Source organism: Elaeis guineensis, chromosome 4, assembly GCF_000442705.2.
Source record: "Elaeis guineensis isolate ETL-2024a chromosome 4, EG11, whole genome shotgun sequence".
NCBI lineage: Eukaryota > Viridiplantae > Streptophyta > Magnoliopsida > Arecales > Arecaceae > Elaeis > Elaeis guineensis.
The window spans coordinates 21,889,979-21,907,572 of NC_025996.2; the positions used below are offsets into that span (position 1 = coordinate 21,889,979).

General features: G+C 38.5%; 1 protein-coding gene across 1 annotated transcript; it reads right to left on the reverse strand.

Annotated features, from left to right (window-relative positions):
• Positions 1-3,037: 3,037 nt before the first annotated feature.
• On the reverse strand, positions 3,038-6,322 carry LOC105043411 (protein IQ-DOMAIN 22). The gene is given in 5 exon segments (XM_029264077.2): positions 3,038-3,574; positions 3,577-4,029; positions 4,102-4,179; positions 4,442-4,636; positions 5,653-6,322. Coding segments are annotated over 5 exon segments (1,476 nt in total). The 5' UTR covers positions 6,100-6,322; the 3' UTR covers positions 3,038-3,271.
• Between the last annotated feature and the right edge of the window lie 11,272 nt (positions 6,323-17,594).

Sequence of the window (17,594 nt, forward strand, 5' to 3'; positions counted from 1 at the left end):
AACTATCTATAATATATTTATAAAAATTTATTTATTAATCATATATAATATATTATAAATAAAATATTAATATATTTATTAATATATTAATAATTAATAGATTTTATAAAAAATATATTTATTAGTCTTATAAATTATTAATCCTATAAAAATATATTAATTGCTATTGTACAACTAATATTTTTATTTATACTAATCATATATTATTTATTAATATGAATATTTATTTTGATTAAAAAATAAAAAAATAGAAATAATATAGTAAATGCTTTTACTATATAAATATAAGTTACATTAAGATATTTTTACTCTAATTTAAAATTATCATTGAATCATAATATGATAATAATATGATTAATAATAATTATAATATAATATATATCATAAATATAATATATAATATGAAATATAATATAATATCAAATATATAATGTCTATTAATATATTAATGGTATATGGATATATCGATTTTTTTGTTAGATTAATCTATATTTTTGTCTTTCTATTTCAGCCCAAGATTACTGTCTGAAGGTGATCCTGTATTTTCTATCTCAAGGACAAATATTCTATTACTAGATTGGGAGATGATTTAAAAGGTAAAGGTGATTTAAGATCACTACCGTGTAGGATTATCATAGTGTCAGCAAACATGATGATCTCATCATCTACATTCACATTATCCTTGATCTTTAGTGGATCATCCCGCACCAAATGTCTCCTTAAGATTTAGTAGGATATAGCTCTAACTCACATTTTTCATTCATGTACAGGGACATCGAGATTTGTGCATTGACCATGGATGGAAATTTGAGCACAACAATCTGATTGAGTCAATGAAGGTGGGGAGAAAATCCGTCAGCGAATCTTTCACGCACAAAATGAGTATTGCGAGTACACTAATTTTGAGCTATACACTGGGATAGCCTCTTCCATGCCTCCAAGCTTTTCTAGGCTTCGATGAAGACAAGATTCGGTTACAGGTCTCCGGTACAAGTATCCTATTACCTTACCGTCAACGTACCTGGTACCTTTCGTTTGAAAGTTTTGGTTGCAGCGTAGAAAAGCTTTAACATGAAAGTTTACTGAGCTTATGTTAATCATTGTTCATTAACATATTTAATCTTGGGTTTACCAGGCCAGAAATAGACGTCCAAGACAACAATATTCGAATCTCACATCTCAGTCATCAACCGAAACTATAACGAAAGAGAGGTAATATGTGGAGAGGATTTCTTTAATTTTGTTACCGTTGTTTCTGCTGTCTGCTTTACTCTACCTATTTACATGTACTGCTATTTTCTATGTCATTTTTTTTACTGTCCTTGTTGTGTTTTAACAAACAGGAAACACTCACAACTGCTGACCAAGGCCCACGAATTGTGCTCAATTCACGGTTTTATCTAACATTGCCTGGACACCAACAAAACAGAGGTTATTGTCATCTTAGACATCTTTGTATAGTGCCTTCAAATCTAATATTTGGTATTTTTTTTAATAAGGCGGTCACTTCATACAATCTTAATATCGATCCAATCCAAAAGATCAGAAACAAGATTTTCTGGAAGAATAATAAGAAAAAATAAGTATCAATCCAACTTCACAAAAGTGATGAGCAACAAATGAGACCATCTAGTCTGTTGCACTGTTCACCTCACAATAAATCCGTCAAATCTTATGAGAGGGGCACTCTCAAAGCAAATTTGGATGTCACGTACCAAGGGATGAGAAGAGATGCATGGTCTCAAACCTTTTGAAGCTAAATCACCATTGTCATCGAGTCTCTCTCCATCGCTGGTTGGCTCCAAGAATTATCTTGGCATGAATAATATCTTCCCAGGTCACCCTTAGCTTAAAAATGAATACAGTGATCTTCATTAGCCGGACACTCCCATCCGTGACAAATTGAGAGTCGGGACTTCGGATCATGAAACTACATGCTACCTCTCCCGTCATCATTATTGTCATCAAAACTAAGAAAGATTAGAGATGGGGACTCTCAAGAGAAGAATACCTCATCTATCAGCGATATTACCATCAAAATCGGTTTTCACTGATAAAAAATACAACCCACCAACCCACACTTTTTTTTTCTCCAAAATCTCCACACGATCAACTTCCATCCACAACCGTAATAGGCTTAACAATGTTTATCGTCCCCTACGGTCACCAACAAACTTCCAAACCTCATCTTCAAAGTGCCAGCCCAGCTACGTGCAAGTTCCCTTTACCGCAGAAGGCAGATGCTGACAATAGTAACCGAGCACCACATCCACCACCTGTCGTCTTCCTCTTCTCACCCTCATTCTGGTCACGGCGTAGCTGAGGCAGCACCAGACAGCGAAACGAACCCATCGCTCCAGCACTCAAAGTAGGGCCCACCCGGTTGATGTCATTGATAGGGCCCCCACCATATCTCCGGACAAAAACACGTCACGGTGTGGTAAAAACAGGTGTGAGCATAGCCTAGGAACAGTTGAGGTCGGCCGACGGTTGTGCGATCCACTGTGGGGCCACCGGATCCTTGGATTTGGACAACGCAGGGCCGAAACCGAAAGGGCCAAAATACACAAAAAATAATACGGCCCAGAAAACACCAATTTCCAACGAAAACGAGGCCAGGGCATTCATTGCCCCTGGACAGTCGATCCAAAACCGTGGCATGGCCGGCACTCACCCACCTCCCCCCTTCTCTCGCTCCTCTCCACCGACAAAAAATTTCATTATCTCATCGGTCATCGGCCCTCTCTTTCCCAGTTCCCCACCCATTCCCCTACGTTCTTTCAAAAACCCCTCTTTGACCAACCTGCTCTCTAGTGGTTGTTGACATGTACCTATCTTTCCTTTCCACCGAAGCTATCCAGTTCCAAAAAAATGCTTATATTTTTTCCGGTGGTTGACATCTAAATTCTCCTTTGCGCTTTTCAGTTTTCACCCATTGCTAACGACACTAGTATCAAAAGCAAATCAAAGAAAAAGAAGCCTTGAGATACGTGCATCAGACCAATCAACCATCCAAGCAAAGAAAGTCGACAAAAACTCACATCAAAAACATCATATTCTGATTCCATTGCAGGATTCCAAACGCAGGACATGACACTGTTAATTACTTGAGAGGACAAACAGGACTAAGACTGAGCTGCAGATAGAAGGTAGAGAGAGAGAGAAGGAGAATAAGAGTTCGAAGAAATACAACTGCAGCCGATCGAGTACGCGGGATGATCCATGAACACAAACTACACAATCCTGCAGCACTTTGTGGAGGTTAAGTTCATCAGAGTCTAACGGGCATCCCTAATCTATCCAGCCGGCCGGAACCTGGGTAGGCCTTGTTGGCGAACTTCGCATGCAGAGAAGATGACCTCTGGGCTGATGCTCCAGGATGCTGCTGCCCCAACCCCTGCCCCGAGAGCCTCTTGATCGAGCCTGAGTTCTCGAACTCGGGCCGCTGCTTCGGTGCACTGTGAGACCGCACCTTCGCCCTTGACGACTCCGTGTTCGCCATGTAGTTGGGATAGTCCGAGTACCCGCTGAATAGGCTGCGCGAGCACTCGCTCTTCGAAGGAGTGAAGGCCCCCCCCTTCTCGAGCTTCCAGGCCGAGATGTTGCGGAATAGAACTGGGGACTTTCGCCAAACTCCCCAGGCTCAGGGAGGTGGAACCTCAGGGGGCTGAGAGATTGCGGCATGTCGACGGAGGACGGGCTAGGAATGGATAGTTGAGCAATTGTAGAGTCCTTTGATGGTGAGTCAGGCATAGCGGCAAAGCTGCGGTTGTTCTGATCAGAGGCTAGGGTCGAGCATGAAGAATGGAGATTGTTCCCCCTCCTCTTGAGATTGAATTGTGGCTTTCCAGGGTCTACCTCCAAGATCTTAGCATTCTTCTCATCATCCATTGCTGCCCCAGCCTTTGCAGCAGCCTCTCGGCTGTCCCAGTAACGCTCCTCCATCCACCGATCCAACCAGTTCCAACCAGAAGAATGTGTTCTGTCCGAATCAACCGCATCGATGCTGGCTGATTTAGAAGGATTCCTCTGCACATAATAGCATGAATTGGTATTTGCAAGCAGCATTGCTAGATTGCAAGAAACTGGACTGGGATTTACCTTGAGAGTGCAAGACCTGTCGGACTTCGAACCACTTGATCGAACCGCTTGTTCATATTTCTCTGGTGTCGGAGGGCCCTGCAAGACATAATATCGTGTTAGATAAGAACCTCTACCACCCCTGCTTCCTTTGTTTCTCCAGACCTATGTGAGATTACAATTTAGAAATCACTGGGAGCGAATGCTGATACATCAATCAAGCAACATAAGCATTTTTGATACACTCAAGCAATTTGAAATCTCATCAAAGGTTCAAAAACTCCTTTTAAGCAGATTATTCGAATACAATTTAAGGCAAACTATAAGAGCAGTTAAACAGAACTCAGAGGCCGGGACTTACAGCATGGGCGCGGAAGCCTCTGCCGGACCTGCTCATCTCTGACCGGAGGGCTCGGCAGGCCCTGGCCCGGGCCTGGACTCTCACCAATGCCTGCATGCATCGCAACGTCTCAGCCGCCTGCTTCCTCACAATGTTACCCCTGACCAATGCCTGCAGCTTCACCAGCCCTTTCAGCGCCCTCAATGCCCTCCTCGCCTTCAAAACATTATTAAACCAATCACCAAACAACTGAACCATCAAATGGTTCAAGGACAAAAAACTTCCACACGCAAATTTTTCTTTTTTCATAAGACAAGCAACCTTTTCCTTACACGCGAGCGGAGATTTTTAGGTATTCTTCAGGTAGCTTAAACTATATAGATTGATTAAAAAAAAAGGCTTAAAACTATTAGATTCCGTCCATGTGGGTAAAACTAGCCCATCACTTCCGAGTTGGTAGGGGCGGCTAAGAAATTTTTATCAAACCCCCACGCCACTATTTCGTCTCTTAGCGAGTCGGAGAGGATGAGGCTATTATCTAGCCCCCATTAGAGCTGTTACTACTCTTATAGCTGCTATCTACTTCGAAACCGTCCGATTAATAAAGGAGCACCGTTGGAAGGAACTAGTTGTTTTTTAACGAGAAAGGGAAGAAAATATGCAAGTCCCATTAAAAAGAATTAATGGGAGCCATTGGAGGCGAGATAGAGGCAGCAGCTGGCGATGCGTTAAAGGAAGGGAAGTCGAAAGGCCGAGAGGGCTCGGCGGAGTATTAGGCGGAGCAAAACGGCAATTATAAGGTGACGGAAACATTAGAATCACGCAAGCCAGCTCACCCTATCAAAGAGGAATACAGAACCAAATCCTCTAGCCATCGGAGGAAATTCCAAAAAAATTTTGTTTAGGTGATCGATGAATTGCACTTCAGAAAGATTAGACGTTGGAGATTGTGAAAGAACAACTCATAGCCCGAGATAATTCCGTGATTTATTTAAAATCTAGCAAAATTGGAAATTAATTAGCCACAAAAATGGACCAAGAAGAAGAGAAAATTATCTGGCTTTATATTGAAAAATACAAAGGTATTTCTTTTTAAAATAGAAATGCCTTTAAAATGGCAAAAGTAACGAATTAAATTTGTTGAAGCATCTCTTCTTTGCATCCTTAAAATTTCCTTTGATTTAAGCAAATTAAAGTATATGTAAAAGAGAGGGAAAGGGGAGAAGGCTCACCAGATAACCCCGGAAAGCGGCCTGGATCTTAACTGCCGCCGCCTCCTCCCACTTCCCAGCGCCGGCGGCGAACCCAGCAACGCTCCGCCCGCTGCTCGTCAGCCTTACCACCGCGGCGGCCGCCTGCGCGGCGGCCACGGCTGCCTCCGCCACTGCTGCGGTCGCCGCGGCAACCGCAATCGCCCGCTTGTTCTGCTCGTCCCCGTCCACATCCACCAACCCCGCCGTCGCGCGTGCCGGGGAGGACCGCGCCACCTCCCTATACGAATCCTTCCGCCGCTGCGGTGACGGAGGCGGGGGTCCTCCTCTCTGTTGCTGCTGCTGGTGGCCCTTCTCCCGGAACGACTTGACGAAGCCCCATTTCTTCTTCTCCGCCTGGTGCTCCCCGCCAGAATCCGCCTTCTTCCTGCCCAGAAGTCCGCGCAACCACCGCGCCGCCCTCCCCATTTCCTACCGCTACTCCAGCCGCGATATCCTCATTCGCCACGGCCCACCGGTTAAAAACTCCATCCTCTAAAGTGAAATTAATTTTAGAAAGCCCAGACCAAAGAGCGGGAATTTAAATCAAAGGAGTAAAAAGAAAAAAAGGAAAAAAAGGTGAGCGAAGGGAAGAGAGGAGCGGAGGAGAAAAAGGAAGCACCCGGCGGTCAGAACAAAGAGCAGCTCCCTCTGACTCAAAGGCAGGGTAGGCCTTATATACAACTTTTTTATTATTAGTTATTACAGTACTAAAAGATAAACATTTCTGGTTTCGCAAAGGCACGAGATCCGGTTTTCCGCCCGCCATGAGATAATGGTATTCTCACCTGGAATCACACTTTTGCCCCTACGACGTTCACCATATCCATATGACTCTGTATTTAATTTTAATTATATACCTATGCTGTGCCGTTCGTACGATCGACTACTGCAGTATCTACGTAAACTCACGGAAACACGCCATAGGTCCCAAAGGTCAGTGACGGTCCCCACGTCGGATCTAGATTAGAGGGGCTGATAGAGCGTGGTGGGTCCCATGACAACCAAGGTAGAGGTGAGGCCGGAGGGCTGGAACATGGTAGTACGACGGGTTCGACGCGTTCTCTTCTTGGAGAGTACGCTGTCCTGTAAACGTTGAGAACTGGAACATCGATCAGACGGCCGGGGACGTTCGATCAGATCTTCCAGGACTGGCCGGCTGCGAGGACCGTGGGTGGCGGGGTAGGCCCCTGGCGCCGAGAAATTATAACATGCACCAGGTGCAAGTGAACCAGGGCAAATCGCGGAGCATATGCACGGTGGATAGCGCATAATCGGGAATGGGTGAAATACAAGGAGTAGCGTGGCGTGTTATCCACCGTAAGATTTGACGCGGTCCAATTTCACCTGGTGCATGCAATACGGAGGACCTGGCGGCTGGCGCCCCTGGCGCGGTGAGAAGACGCCGGTCGGGAACTAGTCTCCGTTGCGGTGACGGTGGAACGGACTGGCTTTTTTCACATGGGCTTGGAGCGGTCCGGCTTTCACCAACACAGTTAAAGGGCAGATGATAGGTCCCAGCTACTGATAAGGGGTGGGTTGGGCCAGAAGGAGAAGGGCACCTTGGGTTTCTATTTATTTGCTGTTATTATTCTCTTTTTCCTTCTTTACAAATTATTGAAACGAAGAGAAGAAAACCTTTGTTTACTTTGAGGAGCTTACTTTAACAAGAGCTAGTTATTACGCAAGCATGAGTCTGTTCCCTCTGATAAGATGTCAAGATTATAGGCCGTTTAACCACAAAGCTAGTTGATTTTTAAATGCATCATGGATTTGCTCACAAAAGGTGGCTATCCCACCTCACAAAAGTTTGCTTCTCAATAAGCATGCATTGACTATGCACCAGCGAACTCCTGCAACATAGCTCTGGTGTCTTCTCTTCAGGTAGCGGTGTGCCATGGCACAAGCATTGCTCTCTTGAGTAAACATGGGAAATAAAAGTATAATTATTTTATTTACATATTTAAGAGGAAATACGACAGAGGAAGGGGCAAAATGGGATTGTCGTCTTGAAAATGACACTCAGTCTCCGTTAAATCGCAGTTTGTCATGTATTTGTGTGCTCTTAGGATGGAATTGGAGTGACTTGTAAATGCTCATTAATAAGATGTGAGAATGGATTGTCATTTCTTATTAGACCTTCCGCTGGATCGGTTGCTTACACAGTCCCGGGTCCACCACACGTGTCAAATGTCATTCATTCTTTGTGTAACGTCTTTTGGGTTTTGTTCTCTGGCATTACCCGCGCGAACAATTGTTTGGCTATGAAAATTTTACGAAAGATTATGGGTTGTCCTTTTATGTACCGATTTGGAGTACCATACTTTGGTCAAAGAAATCTTTGAAAATATCCTCTTGAGTTATTCCATTACTGGAGGAAAAGGACCATCGTTGCATATCATCTTACAATTATTAACACTTTGTAACGAAACAATGGTGTTGAATGATAAAATAATGGCGTAACAAACCCTCGTTCGATTCTTAACTCAGCACACGATCAGCTTTCTCCAAGAATTATTAGAAAATGAATGTGAAAGCCGATGACCATGGTTTTAAGCATGTTGAAATGAGTCAGAATACGGTGCAGACCTAAAAGTCTATCATTATATCTAATGTATGTTGGTTGTGGGGAAGCTAAACTCTGAATAACAATGAGAATGAGTGATTTCTATTCTAATTATTTTATTAAAGGATTCATGTTCTCATTCTGATTACAGAAGAAATAAAATATCTCAATTTTTTGAACTTAATGCTTAACTTTCTTCTAAAATTTAAATTACATTCCGATTCTAATCATGAATTAAATATATTAAGAGATATGATCATTCCAATCCATTTTAATTCGATTCTAATTCCAACCATGAATCAAACATGTCCTAATAAAATTTGATGCTATATTAATTTATCCATGCTCTATGTGAATCAAGTGGTCCCTTTTTACCATTCATATTCATACTATTTATGCTATAATTGCAACTCTATACACCTTTCACAGTCTCTTGGTTGCAAGTGCTTGCTTTTGCCAAAGCCACGTCCGTCCAAGCAAGTCATCCTCTTTTGAAATATCACTCTTGGCTGCTTGTGGCATCTATGTTGGTTGCGGACACATTTAATGATTATAACCTAGAAATGAAAGTCATGTTTATCTTGGATATTCATTTAGATGGGCGCCATGAACTCTAGTATAAAAGACATTCTGATGGTTTTTGCCAAAGCCACGTCAAGTCGAACAAATCATTATCATATTAGATGCCATTCTTGTCATTGTTGTTTGAGATGTCACTCTTGCCAACTTGCAGTGGCAATCTTGTTTATGCTTCCATGACATAGTTATAACGTAAGATATGGAAATTACATTGGATGTCCATTTATATGGGCATCATGAACTTAAGCATAGAAGGTCAGATTCGAGTATCTTGTAATTAAGCAGCCAATAGATTTTAAATTAGCTGGAACCTCTCTCCTAATGCGTGCTGTGGAGAGGTTTTCCACTTTTCGGGTTGGATGGTGGCACATTACCATTATATATCCTAAAAGACAACAAATAAGTATGTTATAACTAGATAATGGTATTCAAATATTAGTTATGTGATTAGATGGATGAAATTTTGAGCACTGATGGATGAAATTTTGAGCCAAAGCTCTTCAAAGCTTATGTAAGTCTGAGTTGACTCATTTTAAGTTATCCATCAATTTAAATGCTTGTCCGTACATTCATTTTATTGATTTATATTATTGGCAATCTATTCCGAGTTGGAACTTTTTGAAGCACATATGGTGGGAATGTTAAGGGATAGTGATATAATTGAGGTATGCAAGATATTTATACTAACGAATATAGTGTTGTTACAAGATAATCTTGTCACCTAGGCCGAAAACATAAATCAAACATATGATGGAGCTTGTAGGATCGATGCCACAGCATTGGTGGAGATGAATGTCTGATCTCGAAGGTAGAAATATTTTTTCGAATCATGGAAGAACTCTGAAGGAGGTCATTCAATACATAGTTGCGGACATCCCCAATCCTCACTTTGGCCCCTAATGATCCTTACATTTGGTGATCCTCCCAATCAAAGCACCAGAGTCCGACTGATCTTGACTTCGGCTGATAACCAAATTTTGACAATTGGTGATCCTTACACCCAACGATCTTTCTAAGCAGAACATCAGAATTCGGTTGGTCTTGACTTCGGCTTGTGACCAAGACTCTGTCAAGCGATCCCAATCCTCATAGCAGGCTAACATTTGGATAGATCGATCCTCGACTTTGATGGTAGATGACAAGTATATTTCGGCCCATACTAATCCTTATCCAAGTGAACACAATCGGCTCTAGCCATCTCTTTTCTTCGACTCCCATATGCATCAAACTGCTCCGAAGTCTTCTCAATCAAAGCCAGCCCGATCTTGTTTATGCCCTCATTTTAAATTTAAAAGCAACTGCGACACCACAGCTGGCTCCAAAACAGATAAGGTAGGTATAACCATCTAGCTCCGAAGATTCAGATAAAAAATCTTGCCATATCATGCCCAAATCAGCCGACCAAACTTTCTGAAATGGCTTTTCAACCCCAGTCTATAAAATACTTCCAGGGGACTCTCAAGGTATGCGTGCACAATCTCTCTCAGCATTCTTTCTTTTTTATTTTTTCTCAGATCCAACTTGAGCATCGAAGGATCCTCGTCGGAATTAACTCTGATCAGACTTATCTTGCAGGTCTTTCTTCCAGAAGGATGCGTTACCGCTCCAATTTTCCAACTAAATTTCAGATTTCAGCGGCAACAAGTGCCATCCTACATATCAACATTCCTATTATGATTAGCGTAGGTCAGTTAAAACATGTTGTTCTTGACTCCCAGCCCCGCATCAAAAAAGAAAAGTAAAAATTATGGTGTAAGTTGTACCTGACTATCCTTCAAAAATACTCATTCATATGCCAAAGGATGATCAATCTTAAATATAGTTCTCTTAGGAAGAATGTCCAATTTAGCCAGCCTAATAAACTAACTCAAAATAATGAAAAATAAGATCCAGATAAACATCTTGGTTGGCCAATTTGCTTCCTCCATAAAGAAGCTTCATGCTGTTGGGAATTATGTCCTAAAACCAATCGTGTGACGATTAAGTTCATCTTTGTATATAAATTATTGATTATTAAATAATAGTTATTCTGATATTTTTTCATCACAAAGTGACATCTTTCTTGAATTCTTGTACTGTGATAAAGTTTCTAGAACTATATTAGTGTACGATAAAGAGAGGATTTATCGTATAGTTCTTAAATAAGTTCGCGACTAAATGATACGTCATCACGGGACGATGACGTTTATTGAGTGAAGGTCATTGTGTACCATATAAGTTGGTTGTCCTCTTAACCAAAGAGTGTGGTGATACTGGTATGGCATACAGGTGAGATGTAGGGGTACATCGTCACTGAACAAGTGACTCACTTGTTAAGTATTCTGCTGTCAAGAGCTGCTCGCGAAACACATGGGTATAAATATCCTTCAGACATGAGCTCACTATAGGAACTTGCAAGTAACTCACTGTGCTTTGGTGCCGAACTATCTGAATTTTTAATACAGTGACGGAAGACTACTGGGTACAGTCAAGTACTTGCGAAGTCTGTATGTGGATCAAGATGGGATTGATCCCTCCAGATTATTGAAGTTGATGTATTGCTGTATTTCAATTTAGTAAAGCCTTGGCCAGGATAATCCATGAGATAGATTTGAAAGATTGAAATACAATATGGATGAAGCAATCTCGGTTGACAGTTAACCTGAGACCATCCTAAAGCATCTAGGATCAAAAGGATGAATTATGCGGTAACCATGAGTATGGGTTCTAGAATATTTTTTTACGATAATTCGATCTATCTGGACGTCAGAAACCATTACTAGATGGTATCTTGATTAATACAGAAATTGATTCCTATGCTACCGACTTAGCGTTTGAACCTATAGAGTCACGCACACAAGTCAGACAAAGTAGAAAGGAATTGATCTATATTTATATGTCCAATCTGAAAGTATTTGACTTGATTGAACATATAAGCTAACTTGATTAAGAATTAAATTATGGGTCAAATGAAATTGAAGAGTTGACTATATCTAGCTAGCACTACATATGAGGTTCAGGTTCAATCCCGAAGATGAACAATTTCTATCTATGATCTATAAAATATATGAAAGATTGGATTTAAGTACTAATTAATTTTAGATTAGATATGAATTAATTAGACTTAAATAGATCAAAAATTTAAGTTAGACTTGATACAAAAAGTCCTAAAGAGTTTAGGATTGACAGTCTTTCGAAATTATTTCGAACCGACTTCGAATCGGACCTATTTTGGATGAAATATGAGTATTCCTACCTGCACTGGGAATATCCACTCATGAAGCACGATCAAAAATTAGTTTGGTGCTTATTTGGGGTGTCCCAAGTGGGTGTGAGAGTGAGTGTAAAGTGGATGTCATAAGTGATGGCAATTATATCTAATATAGAAGTCTTTTTTTCATGAGTATTGGATCAATTTAAATCAGATTTGAATAAAGAGTCCTCCTCTCATTGGATCATGAGAATCATCTATAAATAGAGAGGGTCTCTACCTATGGATGAGAGAAGAGAATAGAATAGCAAACTAATCAAATTGAGAGAAGAGAAAAAGAGAGAGGACAAACGTGTGAAGAGAGAGGTCCTTCATCTTCTACATCTCTCCCTTTGTTGCCGCCTCCTCTTTTTGGACGTGGATCCTTCTTGGACATCCTACCTACTAGTGTGAGGTGTCACATCATCACTTCTCATTCCTTGATTGATTGTGTATGTGAAGCCAATTGGATTGGAGTTCATCCTACTTTCCTGCAGCGTCTGACATGCATACGAAGTAGAGGGTCTGCATATCCAGACCTCTACGAAGATTTATATCAGATAATTTAAGATTTGATCTCTGATTCTGCTGTGATTCAGGTAAGAATTTGATCTTTAAATAAGTAGAATATTAAAAAAATAAATTTAGATGCAACCTGAGTATTCTGGAGGGAAACTATTTTTTTTCCTTCAACTGGTATCAGAGCAGGTCTGAAATATATACATACAAAATAAAATTTTTTATGATTATTTATATAAAATATAATTAAGATTTTTTGTGTGATATTAAATCTCATTTAAATCTATTTATATAAAATTTTTGATTTGATTTTGATTGGATTAGAGGTGCCTAATCAATGGTTGATTGAGGTTGTTATAAATCTGTTATAACAGAATTTTGCTGTTACTGAATTTTTGATGAAAAATAATATGAATTAAAAATTTATTTTAAATCTATTTTAACATAATTTTATTTTTATTATTTTTTTATGAAGTAAAAATTATTTTAGATTTAAATTGGATCCATTTCGATGAATATTTAGATCTAAATCCTATCATAATTCAGCACTGCATGAAAATAGATTTTATCAGAAATTAATTTCTTATGCATTCATATTTGTATATAATTATTTTTTATTTGATATCAAATCTAAAATTAATATTTTATAATTAGTATAAGATAAATTTTAGATTTGATATGATGTATATAATATATCAAATCTAATTGGATTAGATGGAGAACATAATTGATGAGATCAAAGATATGTTCATGACATAAAATAGTTTTATCAATAATTGTATATTGATGTAATTATATATGAAATTAGATTTCAAATCTTAGTAGCCTAGTACTCAAATTGATGAGATCATCAGACTATCCGATCATAAGAGATTGAAGAGATTAATCTCTTTTTTGCCTATTTGATGGATTTTCTTATGACGTGTAGGGGTATCATTGTGATCCAGTTTCATGAAGAAAAAAAGTGAACAGACTTTTATGTATTATTTTGATCATAAATATATTTAGATTAGATCTAAAGTAATTTATGATTCATTATAATAGGATAAAATTCAGATATAAAATTATTTTAGATCTGAATTACATGTTACATATGATGTAATTGGTATTGATCTAAAAGTTATCATGATATATGAGATGTATGAATGAGATGTATATTTAAAAATTTATTTTCATGTGTTGAAACATATAGTATGCTTTACTTGAAATCCTTATAGAATAGTTCTACAAACTGAAACACACGTTTCACACACTTAATTTTGAATTAAGTTTGAATGATCTAGAATTGAGAATTGAATATCATTAAGACATCACATAATATGATGAGCAAAGAGTTAGCATAAATTAGGTCCTTTTAATGGGTTAAACCTAGAGTTAGGAACACATATGGACCAAGTAGAGAAATTAATTAAATCTAATCAAGTATTGAATTAGATTAGGTCAGTATTTCTCTAAATCAATCTCAATAGTTGAAGTTTGATCAAGTCCATGTGTTTGACCCTAATAAATGGACCATGATCATGGCTCCATAGTTGAGCTCGAATCTTCTAGTGTGCCAAGGATGCACTAAGGTTGGCCGATCCACACTCGAACTTGAATGCAATCTGTGTGGATTTTAGTATCCGCTAAAAAATTAATATAATTTTTCGAGTTGGAGGTAGAGGTTATCAATTCGTAAAAAATAGTTGGAGGACCTTTAGACTAAAGTTCATATCTTCAGGATTAAAAAAATAATTCATATACTAATAGGCTAATCTTTTTTTCTTTCAGTTATGGCTAACATACTATCCCTCCGTTCACTGTTGGACAGCGACAAGCTCACTGGATCCAACTTCGATAGCTGGTATTGAAAGTTGAAGATCATGTTAGAGCATGAGAGAATTTTGTATATCCTTACAGATCAGACACCTGAAGAACCTGCAGCTAATGCTCCTCGTGCTGTGAGAGACACTTACATGAAGTGGCTCAATGATCGCACGACTGTGCGTTGCGTGATGAGAGCAGCTATGAATAATGAACTTAGTCATAAGTTCGAGGATACACAGTCTGAGGAGATGATTCAAATGTTGAATGAGTTCTTTGGCACCTCTGAGGATGCGGAGGGACATAAAATCTCCTGTGCAGTGTTCAATGTCGTATGCGAGAGGGAGCTTCAGTCACCGATCATGTATTATACATGATTGAGCAGATCGAACTCTTTAGCAAACTTGGCTTTCCATTGTATAAACAGTTAGGCAAGGATGCTATCCTCAATTTGCTATCGAAATCCTATCTACCCTTTATCAGTCATTATAGAATAACGAAGCCTACAGTAAACTACCATAGTTTGCTAGGGTTATTGCAGACTTTTGAGAAGGATCACCAGCTCCAAAAGGAGCCAGTAAATTTAGTGGGAGGTTCATCTGCAGGGCGTCGATCTTCTAGGAGAGGAAAGAAGAAAAAGATGCAAAAATTTCGTGCCGTCGATCCCAAGCAAAGCAAATCGTCAAAAGTTGATAAGAGCCAAGTAGAGTGCTTCTTCTGTAAGAAGCTGGATCATTGGAAAAGGAATTGTCCTGCTTATATAGCCACCCTTGACCCAAACAGGCCTAAGAACAAAAGAAAGAGGCAAGTGGTTGCTTCACAAGGTATTTATATGATAACACCTTGTAATTTTTCTGTTTGTGATACTACTACCTAGATATTAGATACCGAAAGTCCTATTAATATATACAATTCATTGCAGGGACTGCAGGTAAGTAGAAAATTTTGTGAGAATGAGCAGTTTCTGAACGTTGGAGATGGAAGCTTTGTTCTAGTTCTGACCTTGGAAACTTTGCAGCTTGTCTTCAAGTCTAGTAGTGTCATGTTAGATGATTGTCATTATTATCCTTTCTTTATGATGAATGTCATCTCTGATGTATTACATTTTTATAGTAATTATTACTATTAGTTTTAATGATTTTGATGAAATTGATATAATAATTAACTAAATAAATGTAAGAACCTGATATGTTTTATGTCAATTGCAGGTAATTGAGCTAGGTCACACATAATTGGGCTTAACCATATTTTAAAGGTCAAATTAAGTGAAATTGATTGAGTCCGATTCAGCAGGGTTTGTCATCCAGAGTTATCAGGTCTTGCATCAAAATCAGAGTCTACCTCAAAGTAGAATAATCAAATCAAGATATCAATGGACCCCACACCTTATCCTTTTTGGCATCATCAGCCAGAAAAGAAATTAGAGATGCAGAAAATAAATCAAGCAGTTAATCTCTCCCATCTAGTCAACCAATCTAAATTCTGGATATTTTGGTGTGAGGACTCCTAAAAGACAATCTACAGGATCCCAAATTGAGCAAGATTAGATCCTACAGAATTTTGAGAGAAGCAAGAAAGGAACATAATTTACAGAATTAAATTCGGATTCCAGATGAGGTGGCTACAATAGGTTGAAGTTGGTAACAATGTTGGACACAACAAGAAACACCCGATACACCCAGATTCTTCTTAGTATTTCTTGGCAAAATATCTGATATGGCAACTAATTTTGGGTGGCAAAGAGCTATCTTGGAAAGAATTAAATAGAAGAAAATCAGAGTCCAAACTAATTCTGCATGAAGAGCAAACTGAGAAAGAATTGAAACTAATTCTTGAAAAACTTGATTTGGGCAGCCGAAACCTTACCTTGTTTTGCAGATTTTGTGGACCCAGAAAGGAAGAAATTCTTCTCCTCTAATTAACCATGCCTCCTTTCCTTCTTTTACTATGGAAATCATAATAAAATCAGAAAATTTGGGCAGTATAAGGAGTAGATGGCTGGTGGTTGCTTAAAGCCTATCCAAAGGAGGAGAGATTCTATACCAAATAAAAAGAATGATATATAGAATAAAATCATGAGAAAAATACCACCTTAACCCTAGCCCTAGCCCTATTTAAGGATCCTAAAACACCAGCAGGGAGGAGGAGAATCATCTTTGAAAGCTAGAAATCAAGCAAGGAGAGTTTGGAGTATCTGGAAGATTTGAAGAGAAGATTCATTCGGCTCTGCAATTCCTTCAGAGTTTTTTCTTTCTCTTGTTTACTTTGAATTTATTTTCTAGAACTCATTGTTAGGATGATTTTGGAGTTTTATTCAAGTAAACTTGAGTTTGATTTTGTTATGATGAAAAGCTAAATTTCTAGCTAGGGTACCTGATGTAGCTTGAATTAAATTTCAATTCCAGAATCTTGTATTAATTTTCTTTGTTAATACAATTGTTTGTTATTTGCGCTTAATGCTTTTAAGTATTATTATCTTTGGTACTTGATTGATTTCGATTTATAATTGGTACTGGGAAGGAAGATTATAAATTGGAGTTAATAACAAACATCATAGGAATAATAATTGGAGCGGAAGCAGAAGATTTGACCTGTGGGATCTTGAAAATAATCACTGTGCTTGTTGAACTAATTGAAATCTATTTTACTATTGGAAGATAGATTATAAGTTTTAATTAGTATATTTAATAAGACTCGGGAGAGATTATTAAATAATTTAGGATTATTTATCCTTGCATTAATAATTAAATTTAGATTATTAATCGGAATAGCTGGAATTGATAATTGGTCCAAGTGAAATCAGATATACCCTAGTGCTTTATCAATCGAATTTTAATTCAGCTTTCATTGAGTTCTTTAGAGTTAATTTTATTTTCCATTATCATTCAGTTTCGATCGTTTAGATATTAGTAAAATTAGCGTTCATTTTTGGTAATTAAACTCAGTCCTCGTGGGAACGATCTCTTATTTATCATTATATTACTTGAGCGATTTCGTGCACTTGCGAAATAGGCTATCAAGTTTTTGGCGCCGTTGCCGGGGACTGGTGCTTTAATATCAAGAATAGTTGATTTTATTAGTAATCTAGATATTTTATTTCTTAGATATTTAAAAAAAAAAAAATCACTGACATTTCATAATGCTTAACTAATATAGTATAACCAAAAATATAAAAAAAAAAAAATCAAACTTGATTGGACATCTTGTTTCTTTGCATTGCATCTCCAT